The 20,378-nt window shown below is 44.4% G+C and overlaps 1 protein-coding gene across 1 annotated transcript; it reads right to left on the bottom strand.

Annotated features, from left to right (window-relative positions):
• Window positions 1-565: 565 nt before the first annotated feature.
• srebf2 (sterol regulatory element binding transcription factor 2) lies at window positions 566-20,097 on the bottom strand. The gene is given in 21 exon segments (XM_056406567.1): window positions 566-2,545; window positions 2,818-2,929; window positions 3,598-3,774; window positions 4,195-4,366; window positions 4,590-4,722; window positions 5,304-5,413; window positions 5,514-5,631; window positions 6,075-6,246; window positions 6,368-6,537; window positions 6,681-6,930; window positions 7,300-7,475; window positions 7,602-7,806; window positions 8,219-8,370; window positions 8,447-8,561; window positions 8,656-8,965; window positions 9,056-9,198; window positions 9,343-9,488; window positions 9,704-9,859; window positions 9,862-9,895; window positions 10,616-11,019; window positions 19,776-20,097. Coding segments are annotated over 21 exon segments (3,564 nt in total). The 5' UTR covers window positions 19,867-20,097; the 3' UTR covers window positions 566-2,327.
• Between the last annotated feature and the right edge of the window lie 281 nt (window positions 20,098-20,378).

Raw genomic sequence — 20,378 nt, 5'->3', positions numbered from 1 at the left:
ACTCGCTTGAAAGGTTCCGCCCGCAGTAAACAGAGGACAAATGATTTGGGTGGTTCAGACACTTGGTGTCATCAGATGTCGCTTCAAATAAATACCATAGTTTATAGAGTTTATGCTGCGGTTTTTATTTAAACTGCATGATCTGTTGATATCATTAATGTAGTCGGTATCAGGTCACCTTGTCTTGAGATGTGAATGAAAATTAATATGATGCCATTTCAAATCAGGTAACAGTCTGCATTTCTGTTCATCATGATGTGATTAAACGTCTTCAAACCTTCACCCAGGCATTTGCTATTCCTATATTCGGTACTCGTCCCCAATCCCTCCAAGTGGCAGGGTCTCGCTCGCTTGAAGTGTTTCATTTACACCGAGGTCTCCAGTGCCCATCGCACAAGGGAATATGTGAAAGAGGACACCGATGAACCATCGTTCTCAGATCGACACTGGCGTTCACACTCGGCCAACACCTGTGTTCAGATGAAACATGCTCTCTCGTTTCTGTTCCCGTTTCACTGCTCTGCTCGTATTTATGCTTCACATCCAAGACCAGCATGGGACACCGAAAGATCACACACACTGTCACGTGTTGTTTTATTACAAAACAAACATCACAATTAAACACAGACAATAAAAACACATCAAAGGGGAAAGACCAAAAAACTAATGTAAACGATTGTAACAATTATAACGATAGCAAAAACTCCTGTGCAAGCACTGCTTTCCTATTTGCACACTTTCGCCAGTCAGGAAAAATAATCTACACTGAAAACAGTTTATTCAGGACTAGGCTGCTAATTTACACCTCGGGTTGACCTGGAAGACAGACTTCTAAGAGCAGTCGTGTGCGTTTGCCTGTATTCTAAAAAAAACAGCAAAGAAAGAGGGAGTCCAAAATCTCAGGCTAATTGTTTAAATGCAGTCAACAACAAAATAAATCTTCCTTTTAGAGATTCCGTTTCTGATCCCAGGATGTTTTTATCAATATAAAACAATGACGGAGCTGTCGCTAAAGCGTTTGTATTAATATTGCATAACCTTTAAATAAGAAAACCAGAGCACAGACAACAGGAATGACAGAAGTGCAATTACAAATAAAAAAAGCGACCTGGACAAAGAACTCACAAAGACACAACTCCTCCTCCATCTAACCGCATGTGAAGAAAAATAATAAAATAATTCTTTACATCACCTCAAGGCCATTTTGCTTTAGAGCGTTACATCACAGGTGGACGTCACTTCTAAGAAATACCAATCTTCCGTGTTCAGCCCCCCTTTTCCACGCCGATGTTTCCCCGAGTGATACGCCAGCCGACATCTGGAGGTCGACACCCGCTGCCTCTGGGCTCCGAGGGCGGCTGGTACGATGTTTATGGATGTTCGGATGCTTTTCTATTTGGTTGGAGTATCACTTAGAGAGTGCGATGCTGCTGATGTTGCTCTCCTGGTGAAAGCTTCCGAAAGGAAACCGTTACGACTGTGACACGATACGGCTGTTTCTTCAATGTATGTATATGTGTGTGTCCTCTCAAGCATAAATCAGGACTTCTTGTTTAATCTACTTCTGTCTGCCTATGTACAGCCTATATACAATCATATTGTGAGCTTGAATGCAATTCATTTAATATGGAATAATAAGTAGAAGCATCTGTGTGTGTGTCTGCTAATCCGACCTCTTTCTCGTTTGACAGTACGAAGCAGGACAAGCAGCCGAATTTCGCTCCACCGTTGAATGCTGGCATCGCACCGTGTGTGAGGTAGATGAGAAGAGACTGAGCGCTGCGTGTTGACCAGCGAGCTTGTCTCTCCGTCTGCATCCTACAGCGCTCAACAGACCTCGGCGGCCTCCTCTCAGACTCTCCGTCGCCCATCGGTTGATGCGCGGGAGCTCAATGAGACGTTACAGTTATTGCAGCACTCACATCGCCGTGTGCAGTAATGATTGTACAGCTCGGTTTCCTACAGCTGATCTAAGCGCTGCTGCGTCGCATTACTTTGAACAGCTGCTACATAACGGTCCCTTTTTTCCTTTGGGGCCTATTAAACCTGATTTTTCCTTGTGTGTTAAAAAGGAGGCAGGAAGCCAGCCAGCATGGTACCCGCGATGACCACAAGGTGGCGTGATTGTGCTGCGACAATGAGACTAAGCATCAAAGAGGAGCTAAGGTTGAGCCTGCAGTGTGGATACAGAGACAGCTTGAAGTCTGGGTGAGAAAAGTCTGACATGTTGTTGGATGAGAAGCCCGGTTTATATCTTTGTGTGTACGATAGCAAATTACGGAGTTTGTTGAATTGTGAGTAGCCCTAATGTGTGTGTGTGTGTGTGTTCAGGAGGCAGCGATGGTTGTGCCCCCGCTGATGCGCAGCAGGATCTGCTGATAGTCTTGTAGGGAACGACGGTCTCCCACCCGCTCCAGGGTGCGCTTGGCCTCGGCCAGCAGGCGGGCGCGATGCCCGGGCGGGGTTAGCAGGGGCATGGGCAGGTGGCGGCAGGCCAGCAGGATGGCGTGAGCCCTCTCCCTCTCACCCAGGACACACTCGCCTTCTGACCGCAGCAGGCGGGAGGAAACGAAGAGGAGGAAGAAAAGTAGAGGTTAGGTGTATGTATGTGTGTGTGTGTGTGTGTGTGTGTAAACACAGGGTTGTGTTGCCCTCTAGGATGGTTTGAGTCATTTTGCCATTAATAGTTAAAATCTAGACCGACCACAGGGGAAATGATCCTGAGCCGGCGGTCAAGGTGAACCTTCGCTGTAACCATGACGACGAAGTCTGTACTTTAAAAACCAAGAGACAAAAATACTCTGGCGTCTCCCTTACCAGCCGTGAAGGAGTTGTGCGTCCTGCGTCGGAGGTTGTGCTCCAACAGCTGGTGTGTCCTCGTGGGGCTGGCTCCAGCCATCAGCCTCACTGTGGTCTCATGGAGGAACACCTGCAGAAGAAGAAACACACATCAGAGCTGCAATGGTCTTCATCCAGTATTTACAGGTGTTTGAGTGATGTTGGAGCAGCAAACTACTCGGGCTATCAAGAGGAAGCACTCTGCCGTTCTCGTCTTCCTCACAACAGAACCTCGTGAGGAGGAAGTCGGTCCCGAGCGTCTCGCACAAGTCAAGACGGAAAACAAATGAGCAGCGGCCGCTGTGAGAGCGTTACTAAAGACCCTCTGGCTACAGTAAGCCGTACAAGTGTGATTGATGATACATTGTCATTATATATATATATATACACATAGATGAGATTTCTGCAGCTGGCGAGCGCTGGAGAGAACTCGGTATTCAAGACTGAAGCGGTAAATGAGATGTTATCCCAAACAAGATGATCAGCTCTGCTGATTTCTGGGCTTACAATCAGTGCAGCGTTGTTGTTGTCTCGACTACCAGCGACACATTGAGGGTCTTATTACCGAGGAGAGTTGCCTGCTTGTCAGTGCGATAACAATTATATAGACATCATTGTTTTCTCTGGATGAAAGATAGACTGTGAAATCTAATTTAATAACTAATCTAATATCTTGTTTTTGGCATTTGTCCATATTTTTCCATGACTGTTATCTCTTGCTGAGCCCTGAACATAGAGGGCGTGATCTATTCCGTGTACCTTGTGTTGCGCCTGTCTGTAGCACTGCGTGAGCTTTCGGAGCGCGCTGAGGTCCCTCTGGAAACCAGCTAACTGGGGCCCAGGGGCCGGGCCGGGCTCTCCGTTGCTGCTGCCTCCCCGCTGCCACAAACTGGTCCTCAAGGTCAGCAGAAGGTCACAGATCAGGAGCTCCACCCCCTTGAAAAAGGGAAGAAAATAAAAAGTCAAAAGTGCCTCCTCTCTGCATGTAATCACCATCATAATCTTCTCCTCGGTGTGCAATTGCTTAAAATTAAATGTCACACCGTGATATTCAGTGCCGTCTAATGTGAAGTGGTGGTGGTGTGTGTGTGTGTGTGTGTGTGTGGCGGGTGCGAGCAGATTGGGGAGGCCTCTGTACCGCACTGTAGGCACATTGCACACGGCTTTAAGGATCATGCAATGCAACTACAATGCACCACAGCCACCTCCTGCCACCCATACACACTCACACACAGCCCCACGACGAGTGAGTGTGTGTGTGTGTGTGCATGCATCAGTCAGACAGGTTTTTCCGTGTCTGCACATGTTTGCGTGCAAGGCGGCAGACGCGATGACATAACTGGAACAGTGCGTTACCTTGTTCAGCCAGTTCCCAGTCTGGGCGACGGGCACCGAGATGCTGGAGCGCAGGTAGCCGCTGGCTCGGTCGCAGTGGGACAGGTAGGCCATCTCCCCCTCCCCCTTCAGAGGGGGCAGGCTCATCTGGACCGCCTTGCAGAGCAGCAGCACGGCCTTGGGCAGAGGGTGGCTGAAACGGGGAAGCAAGAGGACAGTTGGTGTGTCCAAAAGAGGAGAATGTTTAGTTGACTTCATTACAGCCCTGGATTGTTCGAGAAGGTTCAAAGAGGATCTGGTTCTGACTTCCATGTCTGTGAATCCATCTCATCCTATCTTGTATTTCTGTACTGTGGAGTTGCAGCTCGTGTGTCGTCACGTCAAGACCGACTGAAACCAGTTTCTACTTCACTCACTCGAGCATGTGGAGCGCCCTCGGCATGCGCTCCGCCTCCGCCAACAGCGACCTCACGGCGACGTCGTCGCCCTGCAGCCAATGCACGGTGGCCTTCAGCACCAAAGCCCACCAGCGACTCACCGGGTCTCCCACTGGCAGGAAGAAGAGAGGCACAAGATGTCCAATTAAAAACAAGAGGGAGAAACTGGCTCGAGTCCAAGAGCATCAAAGCACTTTTCATGTGGCTATAAAAAGCTTTTTTCTTTTCAAGCTGCTGTGAGACGACATGGTGGCTAAGACCCGCTTCTTTGAGGCTTCGCTCGGCGTCTCTAGTGGGATCAAAAGCTGTTTGTGAGGTGATACAACATGCTTTGTGGGGAGAGACAGTCTCAGTGTGAAAAAAAACGATTAATGTTACTGCTAATTCACATCCGCTCAACAGATTGTCAATGTGTTGATACCCATTCCAAGTCATTAATTACCATAAATCAATGACTGCAAGTATTATCTGTGATAATCCGATAAGAAGCTAATCTCCAAGGCCAAAATGCTCGTCAGTGTGTGTTACAGGAAATCCATTCATGCCGACAGTCATAACTCTGATGGCTATCTGGGTAATGCGCAGGAATGAAAACTGAAATCTCTCCCCTCCCCTCCCCCACGCAAACAACATCCGATGTGATTCACGCTTCACCGCGATTGGACAGGGCGGTTCTCCTCATGCTATTCGTACCTGGAGTGGTGGTGTGATTTGGAGGAGTCGAGAAGGGAGGAGGAGGGGATGGAGACTCCTCTGTGCAGCTGTTTAACAACTGGAGGAACTCCAGGGCGCTGGAGTACTCCCTGAAGGAGAGACAGAGCGGAGCGACGGGGTCAGATCCGGGAGGAACCTTTGATTCACGGCAAATTGGGGGAACAGCGTCGCTGGAGCGGATCGGCTTACCCGGAGTCGCCGTGGCGTTTGCCCGCTTCGGAGCCGCTCTGAGGCTGGATGAGGGTGTGGACGGCTCGCTCGAGAAGCTTCCTGCAGAAACAGCGGTGCAGCTGGGCAATGGGGTCAGCTGGGGGGGGGGGGGGGGGGGTGAACAGTGAAATCAGAGCATCCTGCATTTTAGAAACACAATATTCACTCAAGGTACAGGAAGCTCACCACAATACAACAAACACCTGTAAGCCAACCCAGACAACATCCATCCATCTTTTTCTCATGTTACTAGGGGCTCGGCTCAGATTATTGTATCATAGCTGGGAGTAAATATCCGGACTAATACTCACAATTGAAGATGCAATTAAGCCTTTCCATTTAAAAATATGAGATTTCCTTTTACATAAAGTTCCTCTGGCCATATAATTGAATATAATTACCATAAAAATAATGACAACTTGAGTTTATTCGGTGTTATAAAAGAAATAACCGGGTTAAAATAAAAACTGACAAAGTGAAAGAACGGAAGAATGTCACAAATACACAAAGGGTCATTTAGAGTAAATATCGATGTCATACTCGGGTCTCTCTGTGACGTGTACACCCCGTCGCTGCTCTCCGACTTCACCGACCAATCACAGCTCAGGAAGAACTGCCTGCCCAGCGGGGTGAAGAGCCAGCGCAGGCAGTCGGGGATGGGCTTGGTCTCCGATTGGTTGGCCACACTCTCTGCGCAGCTCAACAGGTAACCCTGGGAGACGCACGCGGAGGAAGAAAAGATGCTGATGATGGAAATAAAAAAAAACTCAAAACAAAAGTAAACGCCAGTGAAATAGTAACAGACAGAAGACGGAGCATGTAAAAAGACTCACGGGCAGACAGGAGAGGTGGTGGCCCAGCACGGTGCGCAGGGCCATCGCCGCAGTGACGTAGATCTGCGTAAACTGGGCGGGGGCCATCTTGCCTTGGGCGCTCTGGCTGAGGTTGACGGCGCTCAGAGACACGGATAAAGCCCACAGGCTGCTACGCTGAGGCAGCTTTCCTACAGAGAGGGAACAGAAACCGGATCATCGCGTTTGAATCTTCACACCGGAGTGAAAGTAAGCTCCGATATCGATCTGCTGCATGTAAACCGATATAGTGCGGAGGGATGTGTTGCACAGCGTCGGCCCTCTTTGTCCTCACCTGTGAGCTGCAGCTGGCTCAGCCGGTGGTAAACCAGCGCCGCGTCCTTGGCGCTCGTCCGGGCCTCCTCCCCCTCGTGCTGTCCCCGGACCTGATGAACCAGCCAACCCAGAGGAGTTGGCCGGTGAAGGATGTAGCGAATGAGATTCCAGGACAGCGAGCAGACGAGGTCCAGAGTGGTGGAGGGAAGCAGTCGCGTCAAGACGGACAGGCAGGTCTCTAGACTGGCCATCGCCGCCGTGTAATCACCCTGCAGGAGAGAGGAGACAGGGGAAATGGTTAGCTAGTCAGTGTTCAGTGAAGTGTGTGTGTGTGTGTGTGTGTGTGTGTACAGGCAGGCGAAACTGAGCGAATTCAGCGAGCCAATCAAAGCCAATCACACTGGGCGAGGTTATCTTCAGTGAACTAATTCATCCCGTATAATTCATCAGCAGATCCAACACCAGATCCACTTCTCACACGTGAAGTGTGAGTCGTGTGATCGTGTCTCCCAGTCTTTGGAAATGCTTCCTCAACTCTTTTGAGAGGAAAAACCTTGTATGAGGAAAAATAAATCGTAATTGCCTTCCTGATTGGTTTTACTCGGCTCCTTTAAGACCCGGGGCTCGTCTGCACTCACCCTGTTGAGCTGCAGGTCGGCTTGTTTCCGATGCCTCCAGAACGACACAGACTTTGGTGAGTGAAGCGCCGTGACGGGCTCCCACAGGTAGAGCACCCTGACGCAGCCCCACACCGCCCCCACCCCGCTCAGCACCCACACCATCACCCACGGCAACAGGCATCGCAGCCAGGAAGCTGCAGAGCCCGAGGAGAGACGACACATGGGGAACATTTTAGAAGACTTCATCAACAACAACAACAACAACAACAACAAGTGTCCCCCCCGTGTGACTGGACCGACCACGACTCCGCCCCGCTCACCAAAGTCCTGCGTGTGAATTGGGAACCAGGCGAGCGTCCTCGACGGGCCGTGGCCCGCGGCCAGGCTCGGGCTCCCCGGCGACTCGGAGCCCAACAACGACGGCAGCGGGTTCAAGGACAGGCAGAAGAAGGTCAGGGCGCAGAGGAGCAGCCGGGAGCGATCCATCACGCCGACCGAGGACGGAGAATCCGGCTCGATCTTCATCTGTCGGACGACGGGAGAGAACAGGGTGACACAAATCAATACCTGTGCATGTCTGTGGAAGAATGTACAATCATGGTGGCTAATTAACCGTGGAGATGAAGAAGGCTTCGGCAACGCTGTATTTTAATGACGGGGATATAATTATGGACTCACTCTCCAAGTAATTTAGAATTGTAATCTTAATTAGAGAGATATCAGAAGGTTTGTGAGAAAACAATCTTTTTAAACGCTCCTTCAAATTCATATGATCAGAAACAAACGGTCTCTGCCTGTAGCGATGAAATGAATGTCAACATAACGTCTTCTAAATTATTATGCAATAAAAAACACCGGTGGAAAGCTTTAGCGATGAAGTGTGAGAGCCAATCCATAGGGTGAGCTACGACTGTTCTAAAAGACCACGGCGTGGTACCTGCTCGTGGTCCAGCAAGGGGCTGCCCGGCTCCGAGTCCACGCAGTACGGAGAGAACTGGGCAGGGGAACTAGACCCAGAGTCCGAGGCCGGAGGAGACATCATCACTACTTCCTCTTTCAGCTCCACGTCTTCAGACAGGATCACCGGCTCTGAAACAGAGAGGGGGGGGGGGACTCAATGAATCCAGAGTTTCAGATTCAGCATTAAATCATGCTGAACACTCACTGTTCTTCTGGTTGCCCATCTTCAGGGCCATGTTCTCCTGCCGCAGTTTATTGTTGACTTGCTGCAGGTATTTGATGTAGTCAATGGCCTTCTTCAGCACCCCCGACTTGTGTATCTGTGAAGACGTGACGGAGGAAAGTTGAGCATCCAACTACCAAGAATGCACGAGTGAACTCGGGGGGTTTTATTTCCTCATTTAAACGACTGACCTTGGCGTCGTTGCCCATGACCAGGTCTCTGAGCTGCACGATCTTGTCGTTGATGGAGGAGCGATACCGCTTCTCGATGATGTTGTGCGTCGTCTTCCTCTCGCCCTCCTTCACCACTCCTCCCGGGCCTATTATCCCCCCCATCATCTGGCACTGATCCATGCTCGACCTGGCCACGTTCGTGCAGTGAGAGCCTGGCTGCAGCTGCTTGATGGGCAGTTTGTCTCCTCCGCCCAGCATCATGGGCAGGGTGGTCAGGATGTTGCTGCTCATCAGCGTCTGGGGATGGAAATCGGTCGCAGTACGGTAGCTGTCAGTGTGGGGACAAAAAGACATGATCATTATTAACAACCAAGTGGTTACACGGAATCTTCTAGGCTCGCTGAATACCGGAACTTGCAGGGCTGTGTTCTGGATGGGCGTCGTCAGGGTGGTGATCCCGTTGGGGCTCTGCATGGTGGACAGCACCTGCGTGCCGTCGGGTTTCAGCGTTGCGAGAACCAGCGAATCGGTCTTCAGGATCTGAGGCTGCTGGACAAGGACCTGATGGAAAGATGCCTAAAAAGGGTCAATGCAAAGCGTTTGTTTGTTTAAAAGATCAGGACAGATCTGCAGGGCCTCTACCCCGCCACTCGCTCCGCTTGGACACCACACACTGTGACACGAAAGCACTGCCGGCGTACTCACAGGAACTTGCTGCATAGCGTGGACTGTGGTGGGCGCCGAGAGGGTCTGGATGGTCTGGCAGGTCGGGGTCAGAACACGCTGGTGCTGGATGGTCATCGGCTGGAGCTGCTGTGACGTCATGATGCTCTGCATCTGAGGCTGGAGGACTGGGAACGGAAGACAAGAGGAGGGTTGGTTTGACTGACAAATTCAAAACACTGGAAAAAAAACCACATTAGTACAACAACAACAACAACATGTCCCCATTAGGAGACACTGTACGATGATTTAAATCTGTATTCACCCACAATATCGAGTACTTCATGAAAACTTTATCTCAATCGCTCAACAGGTCATCCTCCTATCCCTCTCTTTTAGTCACCTTGGAAACCGGAGCCGGGGCTCTGGTGGCAGATGACGGGGCTCTGGATGAAATGGGACTGTCCGCCGTTGGAGGCGATCATCACAGTTTGGCCCGCTTGGGTCTGGATGGGTATGCCCGTCTGGCTGTGGGTCTGAACCAGCGTGTGGACCGGAAGCTTTGGGTCTGCATGGCGATGCCCTGGGTGTGCATCTGAGGAAAGAGTGAATGTTGAGATGAAAACTGGATCCATTCGTTTTACTAAAGCTCAAAGAGACAGAAGACAGTTCATATTCTTCCTTAGATGTACCAGAAACAAGTGCCTTGCTACTTATAGGGATGCTGAGCTGGATAATATATTGTAAAATATAATCAAATATAATCTCTGCAAATATAGCTGCAGGGTGGTGTGTACACATTTACAAGTAAAAGATAATTAAGGAGGTGCCAGGGTTGCTTTTCTTTTTCTGTTTTGTTTTTGTTTTTATGGGGTATGTATGTATGTGTATTATATATATATATATCATTGTGTCCTGTTTTGTGTGTGCATGTGTATGTACAGTATATATCTAAATATATTGTTTTTCTTCTTCTGTATTGATATATATATATATGTGTCTGACATTTTTGTATATCTTTTATGTTAATATGTCTAAGCAAATAAAATATTTAAGTTAAATTTTTTAAAATAATCTATGTACAATGAACTTTTTTTCTCCCGTCAGTAGAATTTACTATTTTTTCTCCCTATGGATGACACAATAACAGAAAATGAATCCACAGACTCTAAAACAGTCAATAAATGTGAACAGGTGAGGCAGACGACTCAAAACTACAGCAGCACTTCTACGCCATGAACAGTGTTAGTAGTAACAACGAGTCCAGTGGGAGGCATTACTCATCACAAGGTGTGAGAGTGGGGACAGCTGGCACCTGGATGGCGGGCTGGGCCGTGTGTTGTGGCTGAGGCTGGATGGGCTGCACCACCTGAGGCCGTGGCTGGAGGAGCGGCGGGCTGCGGTGCTGCGGAGGAGGAGGTGGAGGAGGAGGAGGAGCAACCTGCTGCTGCACCGTGGTTACGGCCGCTGGGGAGTAGGTCTGTGTGGGCGTGAGGGGAGGGGTGAGGGGCATCGACCGGGGAGACAGCGTCTGCGGGACGACGAGGCTGACGGCGGCGCTCTGGTACACGGCGGGGGCTGGCGTCTTGGGGGCCGGAGGGGTCTGAACGGCCGGGCGCGGAGCGGCGGCGGCGCTCGGCACCGAGCCCGCTGAGGCCATCTGATCCTCAAACAGGTCGGGGAAGTCGCCCACCTGGTTACTGACAAACTGCAGCATCTCTGAGGAGACGGAGGAACACAATGGACGTTACAAAACTACCCGGGTTGGATTTAGAAAAGGAAGAATTACTTTTGTTCAATGATATAAAACAATACAGGGTATATAGTCGACATCTTAACAATGATGTGGTTTAAAATGTTTAAATAACACTGAATAATTGATTAATTTAATGTCAGCGTATTGTAAGATTAGCTAAAATCCCATGACTGACAATTACTTTACTACCTTTAACTTTAGGTCTTAGCTACACACAATACTACAGTACCAAGAAGATAATAATCTACAGAATCACCTTGTGACCTTGAAAAGAACCGATTGAACACAAGGTGGTAAGGCTGGCCCGCTGCAGACCTGGCACAGATGTGTGAGCAGATAAGACGGGAGAGCCCGGAGACTTTACTGGACCGGCCTTGACCGCACTGAGAGAAGTGACTGTTGTGGCCATAAACCAGAGGAAAGGCCTTCACACGGAGAACGTTCAAAAGGTGTGTTGAGTAATCTCCCCAAAAGACCAAGGCAGCCAGTAGACCAAGAAAAGTACTTTTTAAAATCTTTGTATTCTTTATCAAAGTACTTTTGATAAATGTCACTTATATTTCATTTGCTTTGATGGCAAGAGCAATGCACATGTTGGATGTTAAACATCTGCAATATGATAATATAATAATATACACTCGGTTGGGCTCACATTGCAAAGCAGCAACACATCATTTCCTCGTTAATGTTAAGTTTTTGCACATGTTGCATGAAGAAGGAAATGCATTAAATATGTTTTTCAGCCCTCAAGCGGCTGTGAATTGTACTTCGTCTCGAAGAAAACAAAAAGCAACCGTTAATATGTAGTCTACCTCCGTTGATGTAAACAAGGTGGATTCTTTTTCACTAATTATGATGAAACACTAAGCATTTTTCTCTGTTTATTTTAATAAAATTGAAGAGTATATGGGAATTCCCCAAACCATAAAACAAATAATGAAATGTATCTCCATCACAGTATAAAACTGTGCACTATGATCATTTATTTAATTTGGTGTAAATGTCTCTTCAATGCCAAAAAGCACCAGCCTGTCCATTACTGTGGACACAACAGCTGTTCACAGTCCCTCTGGACTTTGGTACTTCCAGATGTTGGACACGTTTCCAGGTTCCATATGGTGGAAGCTGCCGTGACTGATCTGGATCACCGATAGCGCTCCGGGGATCCGCCGGTGGAGTCAACGAGCAGAGTTCTCAGCCTTGAACTTTAAGTCTCACTGTTCAGCAAAACATGTTTACGGATCGTTTCAGAGGGACACGAAGTCACCGACGGGGCCAGTCCTAATAGTCTGAGATCGATTAGACTACAAACACTCAAGGGCGAGGACACCAGAGTAGATGGAAAGGTTGACACTGTTAGCAAATAAAAGACTCATCTGTGTGTCACCTGACTGTCTGACATCCCGTGTTGCATTACAGTGTAAAAGGTGTTCTTAGCTGCATACATATCCATCTTTTTTTTTAGTTGTTATACGATTTCATGACCATCAAATAATGATTTGATGGTCATGAAAGCACTAACTGCACGAGGGCTGTGGTCACTCTGATGTTACGAGTGACTGTGAGACGATGCCAGAGGGTCATGAACAGTGAAAGTACTTCTGAACATCACCGATATGAAATTAAGCATAATCCTCCTTTTCAAACAGCACTGGTCGAGTGTCGGACATCGTTTCAGACAAAAAACAACACTTGCCTGAGCTGTTCTTCCAGCCACGTGGACACGCGCGCACACACACACACACGCACACACGCGCACACAAACTCAGCGCAATAATTCTGCAGAATATGCCTGAAAAATGTTCTGAAGAAAAGTCTTTAATTCATTCTAGGAAGAAAAAAATAATAAAGCTTGACGAGCAAGTTATTCTTGAGCCTCCAATAGCTGCCCACACACACAGCTTCCTGATGAATGCCACCTCTCACCTTCTGCCTCATGGAAAGAAACACTGAACACAACCTCACTTATTTATACTCTTCCATTGATTTGCAAAAGATGATGTTTATATTTGCAATGTGAGACACAAGTGAGTTCAGTAAAGTTAGAAAGATATTCACAGATTCGGACTTCCCGGCTCAATAGCTCTCTGACGAAACGGAGTTAAAGCACAAAAAACACCTCTCTGTGATCGTAGTGATGTCGACAACAAGCTACAACCTTCATTTTACCAAAAAAAGCCGGTCTCCGAGATCGATAAATAATGTTGGTCTCAATGTGCGATCAGCTGTGAGACCTAAGCCCAGGGACCGTCTGCAAAAAGCAATCCAGGAAAAACATATTCCAAAAATATTCAATAGCTCCACTGAAAGATTGTGTAGGCTGACAGAACTGATACCGTACGTCAAATGGCCACCCTGTGTTGTACTACAGCTGTTATTTTGGAAAAAAACTCATCTTAATTAATTATTATGAATTATATTTCATAATTTATGGAAACAATCTTCAATAGCGTCACTGTTATCAAGTGTAGAGTGAAATCATTCAATATCTACGTCAATGGGCTCCACATGAGTGGACTACACCTCTCATTTTGAAGAAAAAAGATTTTGAATAATTTTTATGAATATTTTGATATCATTTATGGAAACAATCTTCAATAGCGTCACTGTTATCAAGTGTAGAGTGAAATCATTCAACATCTACATCAATGAGCTCCACATGAGTGGACTACACCTCTTACTTTAAAGAAAAAAGATTTTGAATAATTATTATGAATATTTTGTCATAATTTATGGAATCAATCTTCAATAGCATCACTATTATCAAGTGTAGAGTGAAATCATTCAATATCTACGTCAATGGGCTCCACATGAGTGGACTACACCTCTTACTTTGAAGAAAAAAGATTTGGAATAATTATTATGAATATTTTGTCATAATTTATGGAAACAATCTTCAATAGCGTCACTGTTATCAAGTCCAGAGTGAAATAATTCAATATCTACATCAATGGGCTCCACATGAGTGGACTACACCTCTTACTTTGGAGAAATGTGTTTTTGAATAATAATTATGAATATTTTGTCATATTTATGGAAACAATCTTCAATAGCATCACTGTTATCAAGTGTAGAGTGAAATCATTCTGTATCTACATCAATGGGCTCCACATGAGTGGACTACACCTCTTACTTTGGAGAAATGTGTTTTTGAATAATTATTATGAATATTTTGTCATATTTATGGAAACAATCTTCAATAGCATCACTGTTATCAAGTGTAGAGTGAAATCATTCGGTATCTACATCAATGGGCTCCACATGAGTGGACTACACCTCTTACTTTGGAGAAATGTGTTTTTGAATAATTATTATGAATATTTTGTCATATTTATGGAAACAATCTTCAATAGCATCACTGTTATAAAGTGTAGAGTGAAATCATTCAACATCTACGTCAATGGGCTCCACATGAGTGGACTACACCTATGATTTTGAAGAAAAAAGATTTAGAATAGTTATTATGAATATTTTGTCATAATTTATGGAAACAATCTTCAATAGCTTCACTATTATCAAGTGTAGAGTGAAATCATTCAACATCTACATCAATGGGCTCCACATTAGTGGACTACACCTCTTACTTTGGAGAAATGTGTTTTTGAATAATTATGAATATTTTGTCATATTTATGGAAACAATCTTCAATAGCATCACTGTTATCAAGTCTAGAGTTAAATCATTCAATATCTACATCAATGGGCTCCACATGAGTGGACTACACCTCTTACTTTGAAGAAAACAGATTTGGAATACATTTTATGAATATTTTGTCATAATTTATGGAAACAATCTTCAATAGCATCACTGTTATCAAGTGTAGAGTGAAATCATTCAACATCTACATCAATGGGCTCCACATGAGTGGACTACACCTGTTATTTTGGAAGAAATATGATTATGAATAATTTTAAATATTTTATGGAGACAATATTCAATATACCCAATGTAGTAAAGTGTTGGCTGACAACATTTCCTACGTCAATCCTTTGTTGTACTAGATCAGCTATATTGATGATGTGCTTTTGCATAATTTTAAATAAAATGATGTTTAACCACCAATCCTGTGTTGGTAAAACTACAATACTTTCTTCAGAAGATCTCTTTTAATCATCTCAGTTTCATTTTTAGGACAAAGTGTAGTGGCACCATTTTCTCGTCAGTCACCAGGATATCTATTGATTATGAAAAACCAATGTGTATTTAAGATTGTTTGTTCAATTTGGATTATTTTGAACCGAAATGTGTTTAGCATTGATACAATGTAAAACGGTGTCCCATTTGCTTTCCAGAAACCAGCATATTGGTTAAGGAGCACTTTCATGATTTATTATACTCAAACAAACAATATATCTTATATTAACTAATTGCTTCTTCTGAGAAAACATGTAACCCAGTGGTCATTACTTAAAGTCTGGTAATATCAGTGATTTGGTCAAATTAGTGCAATTGTAAACCTATTCTTCGTACTTTATACGTCTTGAATTAAAAAATAGTACCACACACATTATAATAAGAGCCATCATAGTAGTCAAGTAGTTCCCACATTTATTCTTTATGAATGATCAGATACCAATATATACAGTGCATCCGGAAAGTATTCACAGCGCTTGATTTTTTCCACATTTTGTTATGTTACAGCCGTATACCAAAAGGGATTAAATTCATTATTTTCCTCAACATTCTACACATTAACTAAGGAGTGGCTTCCGTCTGGCCACTCTACCAAACGGGCCTGATTTGTGGAGTGCTGCAGAGATGGTTGTCCTTCTGGAAGGTTCTCCTCTCTTCATAGAACAACGCTGGAGCTCTGTCAGAGTGACCATCGGGTTCCTGGTCACCTCCCTGACTAAGGCCCTTCTCCCCCGATCGCTCAGTCTGGCTGGGCGACTCTAGGAAGAGTCCTGGTGGTTACAAACTTCTTCCATGTCCGGATGATGGAGGCCACTGTGCTCATTGGGACTTTCAATGCCGCAGAAATCTTTCTGTACCCTTCGCCAGATCTGTGCCTCGATACAATTCTGTCTCCGAGGTCTATAGATAATTCCTTGAAGTTAATGGCTTGGTTTATGCTCTGATATGCACTGTCAACTGTGATACCTTATATAGACAGGTGTGTGTGCCTTTCTCAATCATGTCCAATCAACTGAATTTAGCACAGGTGGACTCCAATCAAAAATCTCAAGGATGATCAGTGAAAACAGGATGCACCCGAGCTAAATTTTGAGTGTCATGGCAAAGGCTGTGAATACTTATGTACATGTTATTTTTTCGTTCTTTATTTTTAATAAATGTGAAAAAATTTGCAAAAAACAGTTTTCACTTTGTCTTTATATGTTGTTGTGTGTAGAATGTTGAGGAAAATTATGAATTTAATCCATTTTGGAATAAGGCTGTAACATAACAACATGTGGAAAAAGTGAAGCGCTGTGAATACTTTCCGGATGCACTGTACATGACTGGTTCGGCTTGAACAACATTTAACTGGATAAACTTGAAGTCAACATTACATGTCATTTAGCAGACGCTTTTATCCAAAGCGACTTCCAATAAGTGCATTTCAACCTAGAGTATAAATCAAGAACAACAAGAACACAGGAAGCAACACTTCCTCAACTCAGTCGAACCACAAAAGCACCACAATAAGTGCCATCAACAAGTTTATCCGACAAAGTCAGACATACACATTCCTAAGTGTTCAGTTACACAACACACAATACCAATGTTGTTTGGTATTTGTGCTGCTGTCATCCCAAGGCACTGCGTGTGAAACCATCTTGAGCAAGTTCCACACTGAATCTACATGGGGATAAATAAATTAAACATATTTAAAAAATGGAAACTTTAGGAAACATGTTATGCATACAAGTTAACAATACTTGATTACTAATGTTATTCCTTGAAACTCACTCCAGGTTATCTACAGATTATCCACAACTCAGATTGTCTAAAAACAAGTCTCACCCAAACAGCATCAACATCAGTTTTGGGCAGGTCCTCAATTCCACAGAAGGAACAGAGCTCATCCTTTGAAACTAGAAATAAAGACATGTATATTAGTGTCAATTATGTATTAAGTCAAACAAATATTGATTACATATTTTGAACAAAACCGGATTGTTTCAGAATGTCTTCAGCCATGTTTCTTCTTAGCTTTTCAATAGATTGTTTAGATGAGTTGATGCGAAAATGCTGCGGAATCTTTGGAAGTTCCATCACCGTCATCTTGGCCATCTGTCAAATGGCAAAACAACACACCTTGTCTGAATTTACATAGTAAAACAGCATATTGTTTAATCTATCAGAAAGACAAAAGGTTGCATTAAATAACCTGCATGACAAAGATCCCACAACTGCTGCCATCTTTCTGGCAGCTGTGGCTCATCTGGCCCGGCTGCCACTTGATGTTCACCCAGTCCTCCTTTCCAAGTCTGTTCCGGCGCATTTTGAAATACTGTCTGCAGGATGAAAGGAAAATAATTTTGGTTTACATTTGCACTTATTCTATAGCCTTACTAAAGATGTGTATAACATTATATATTTCCCATAATCTAATTAATATTACCCACATTTTTGGCCAGCCTTTCTGGAGTCGTCAACTTCATTTGACCCTTGCAGAGGATCAACCACAAATATGCGGTTTGAAAGGGCATGGAGATACCGTTTTAAAAAGTAATATAGTGTTAAAGCATGCCATATTTTAAACGTACCAACAACAGCAACAATAATAACATAATACATTTTATTTATGTAAAACCTAAATGAATGAGCAACATTGGAAGTATATTTATTGTACACAAGATAATCACAACTGTGAGTAAATAAAGAAACAAACCACATTAAATAGGCATATTTTAACATTTTACTTGAAAGTACTGAATATTAGTCTGAAAATAAGTTCCACAATATGGGGTCATACTCAATCAAAGAAAACTCAAATTGTTAGAGTAGCAGTGGGGACTACCAACGGGATCCTGTTGGATGATTCAAGTGCTTTGATTGGACAATAATCATAGATATATTTTTTATTAAGATAGGGATGACGACCATGAAGACATTTAAAACTAAAAGAACAGTCTTAAAATCAATCCACATGCTACAGATGTGCATGTACACAATGCAGCTACATTAGATACAAATATACAATCTCATTGTCTCTTCATTTATTAATGACAATTTATGAAATATTACATTAACTTGTAATAAAACTTGTATTTAACATTGAAATTAAATTTAGTTATATTGACTTGATTGTAGGTTGTTATAAATATTTAAAGCAATTTTAAGATAACCTTAAAATACACTCACAACAATGAGCCATACATGAATGCTGTAAAGGCACATTGTACCACATGACCAGCTGCATACTCACCACAAACTTCCAGTGCACATTTATGTTGACAAATCCAATGGCTCCATCATAGTCATCAAATGTGACCTGACAACATGCGTAAAAATGGAAAAATAATTGTATTTTGCTGCAAAACTCAAATAGAATGTACCCAGTATGCATTATGTATTTTTCCTCCAACGGAACAACCAAAAATCTAAAGCTGCTTTTTCAAATGGATTGTTTCAAAACAACTTGATGTTAAGATTTATAATAATAATATAATTACTCACCTTTTTTAACCCTTGCCTGGCCATTTGCTCTCTCATGCCGTACAAGATTAAACCCATGGTATAATGATTCATGAGGTATAGCCAGCCAGGTGTAGCACACTCATGTGGAGCCCATTGATGTAGGAAATTAATAGTTTCATCCTACACTTGATATCAGTGACGCTATTGAAGATTGTTTCCATAAATTCTGACAAAATATTCATAATATTTATTCAAAAACATTTTTCTTCAAAATGAGGTGTAGTCCACTCATGTGGAGCCCATTGATGTAGATGTTGAATGATTTCACTCTAGACTTGATAACAGTGATGCTATTGAAGATAGTTTCCATAAATGACAAAATATTCATAAAAATTATTCCAAATCTTTTTTTCTTCAAAGTAAGAGGTGTAGTCCACTCATGTGGAGCCCATTGACGTAGATATTGAATGATTTCACTCTACACTTGATAACAGTGACGCTATTGAAGATTGTTTCCATAAATTATGAAATATAATTCATAATAATTATTTAAGATGATTTTTTCTCTCCAAAATAACAGCTGTAGTACAACACAGGGTGGCCATTTGACGTACGGTATCAGTTCTGTCAGCCTACACAATCTTTCAGTGGAGCTATTGAATATTTTTGGAATATGTTTTTCCTGGATTGCTTTTTGCAGACGGTCCCTGGGCTTAGGTTTCACAGCTGATCGCACATTGAGACCAACGTTATTTATCGATCTCGAAGACTGGCTTTTTTTGTTAAAATTAAGGTTGTAGCTTGTTGTCGACATCACTACGGTCACAGAGAGGTGTTTTTTGTGTTTTAACTCCGTTTCGTGAGAGAGCTATTGAGCCGGGAAGTCCGAATCTGTGAATATCTTTCTAACTTTACTGAACTACACAAGTGCAACCATTCTATATGTTTACTAAAGTATATGAACTGTGAGGCTAAAGAATGCTGTACTTCCCGTTGAGTACTTATAACACTAACCGCCTCGTACAGGCTCATGTAGCTCGTTACGTCATACTCAGAGCTCCTCGCGGGACGAGCATCTCGCACGCGGCGGAAACGGGCCGCCGCGAACTTGAGCCGCGGTTGCGCGCCGACTCACCGTCGATGTCTCCCAGGGTGAACTCGTCCCCCAACTCGGCCAAAGTCGGGTCCATGTTCTCCATGGTGGAGATGAACTCTCCGGTGTCCATAGCGTCCGTTCGCACCTCGCTGTCACCGGAGGGTCGCGGGCGGTCGGGAGGGGGGGGGAGAAAGAAACAAGAGCCGCAGACTGTCCGGTACCGCCCACAGCACCTGTATCCACCTGGGAGGATTGGTCTGGTTCCGAAGAACCGCGAAACAACACCGGAGCCTCACGAGAGGCGGACGACGACGTCGATAAACTAGTTCACGCCGATATACGGTTTAAGTCGTCGCCATCTTGTTTTACGCTCATTACGTCATTCACAAACAGACTTGGTGGCTCATAGCGGGCGCCGATTGGTCGACGCCGGGCTGTTGTTGTCATGAGACCAGTCATCGCCGACCAATCACAAGGTCGCATTCGCCGTGGTCTGATAGTACGTCAAACATCAGAAGCCTCGGTGTCATTTGAATAAACCGCGCCCCTTATCTTTGTGACAAGAAGCTGGTGAGACACAGCGCCGTGGAAGCGATGTTAAAAAACATGAACGTATCACATAAAATAAACACTGGAGACATG

This window comes from Pseudoliparis swirei, chromosome 23 (assembly GCF_029220125.1).
Source record: "Pseudoliparis swirei isolate HS2019 ecotype Mariana Trench chromosome 23, NWPU_hadal_v1, whole genome shotgun sequence".
NCBI lineage: Eukaryota > Metazoa > Chordata > Actinopteri > Perciformes > Liparidae > Pseudoliparis > Pseudoliparis swirei.
Note: the sequence above shows the minus strand (reverse complement) of the source record. Positions and strands in the feature narration are given on the sequence as shown.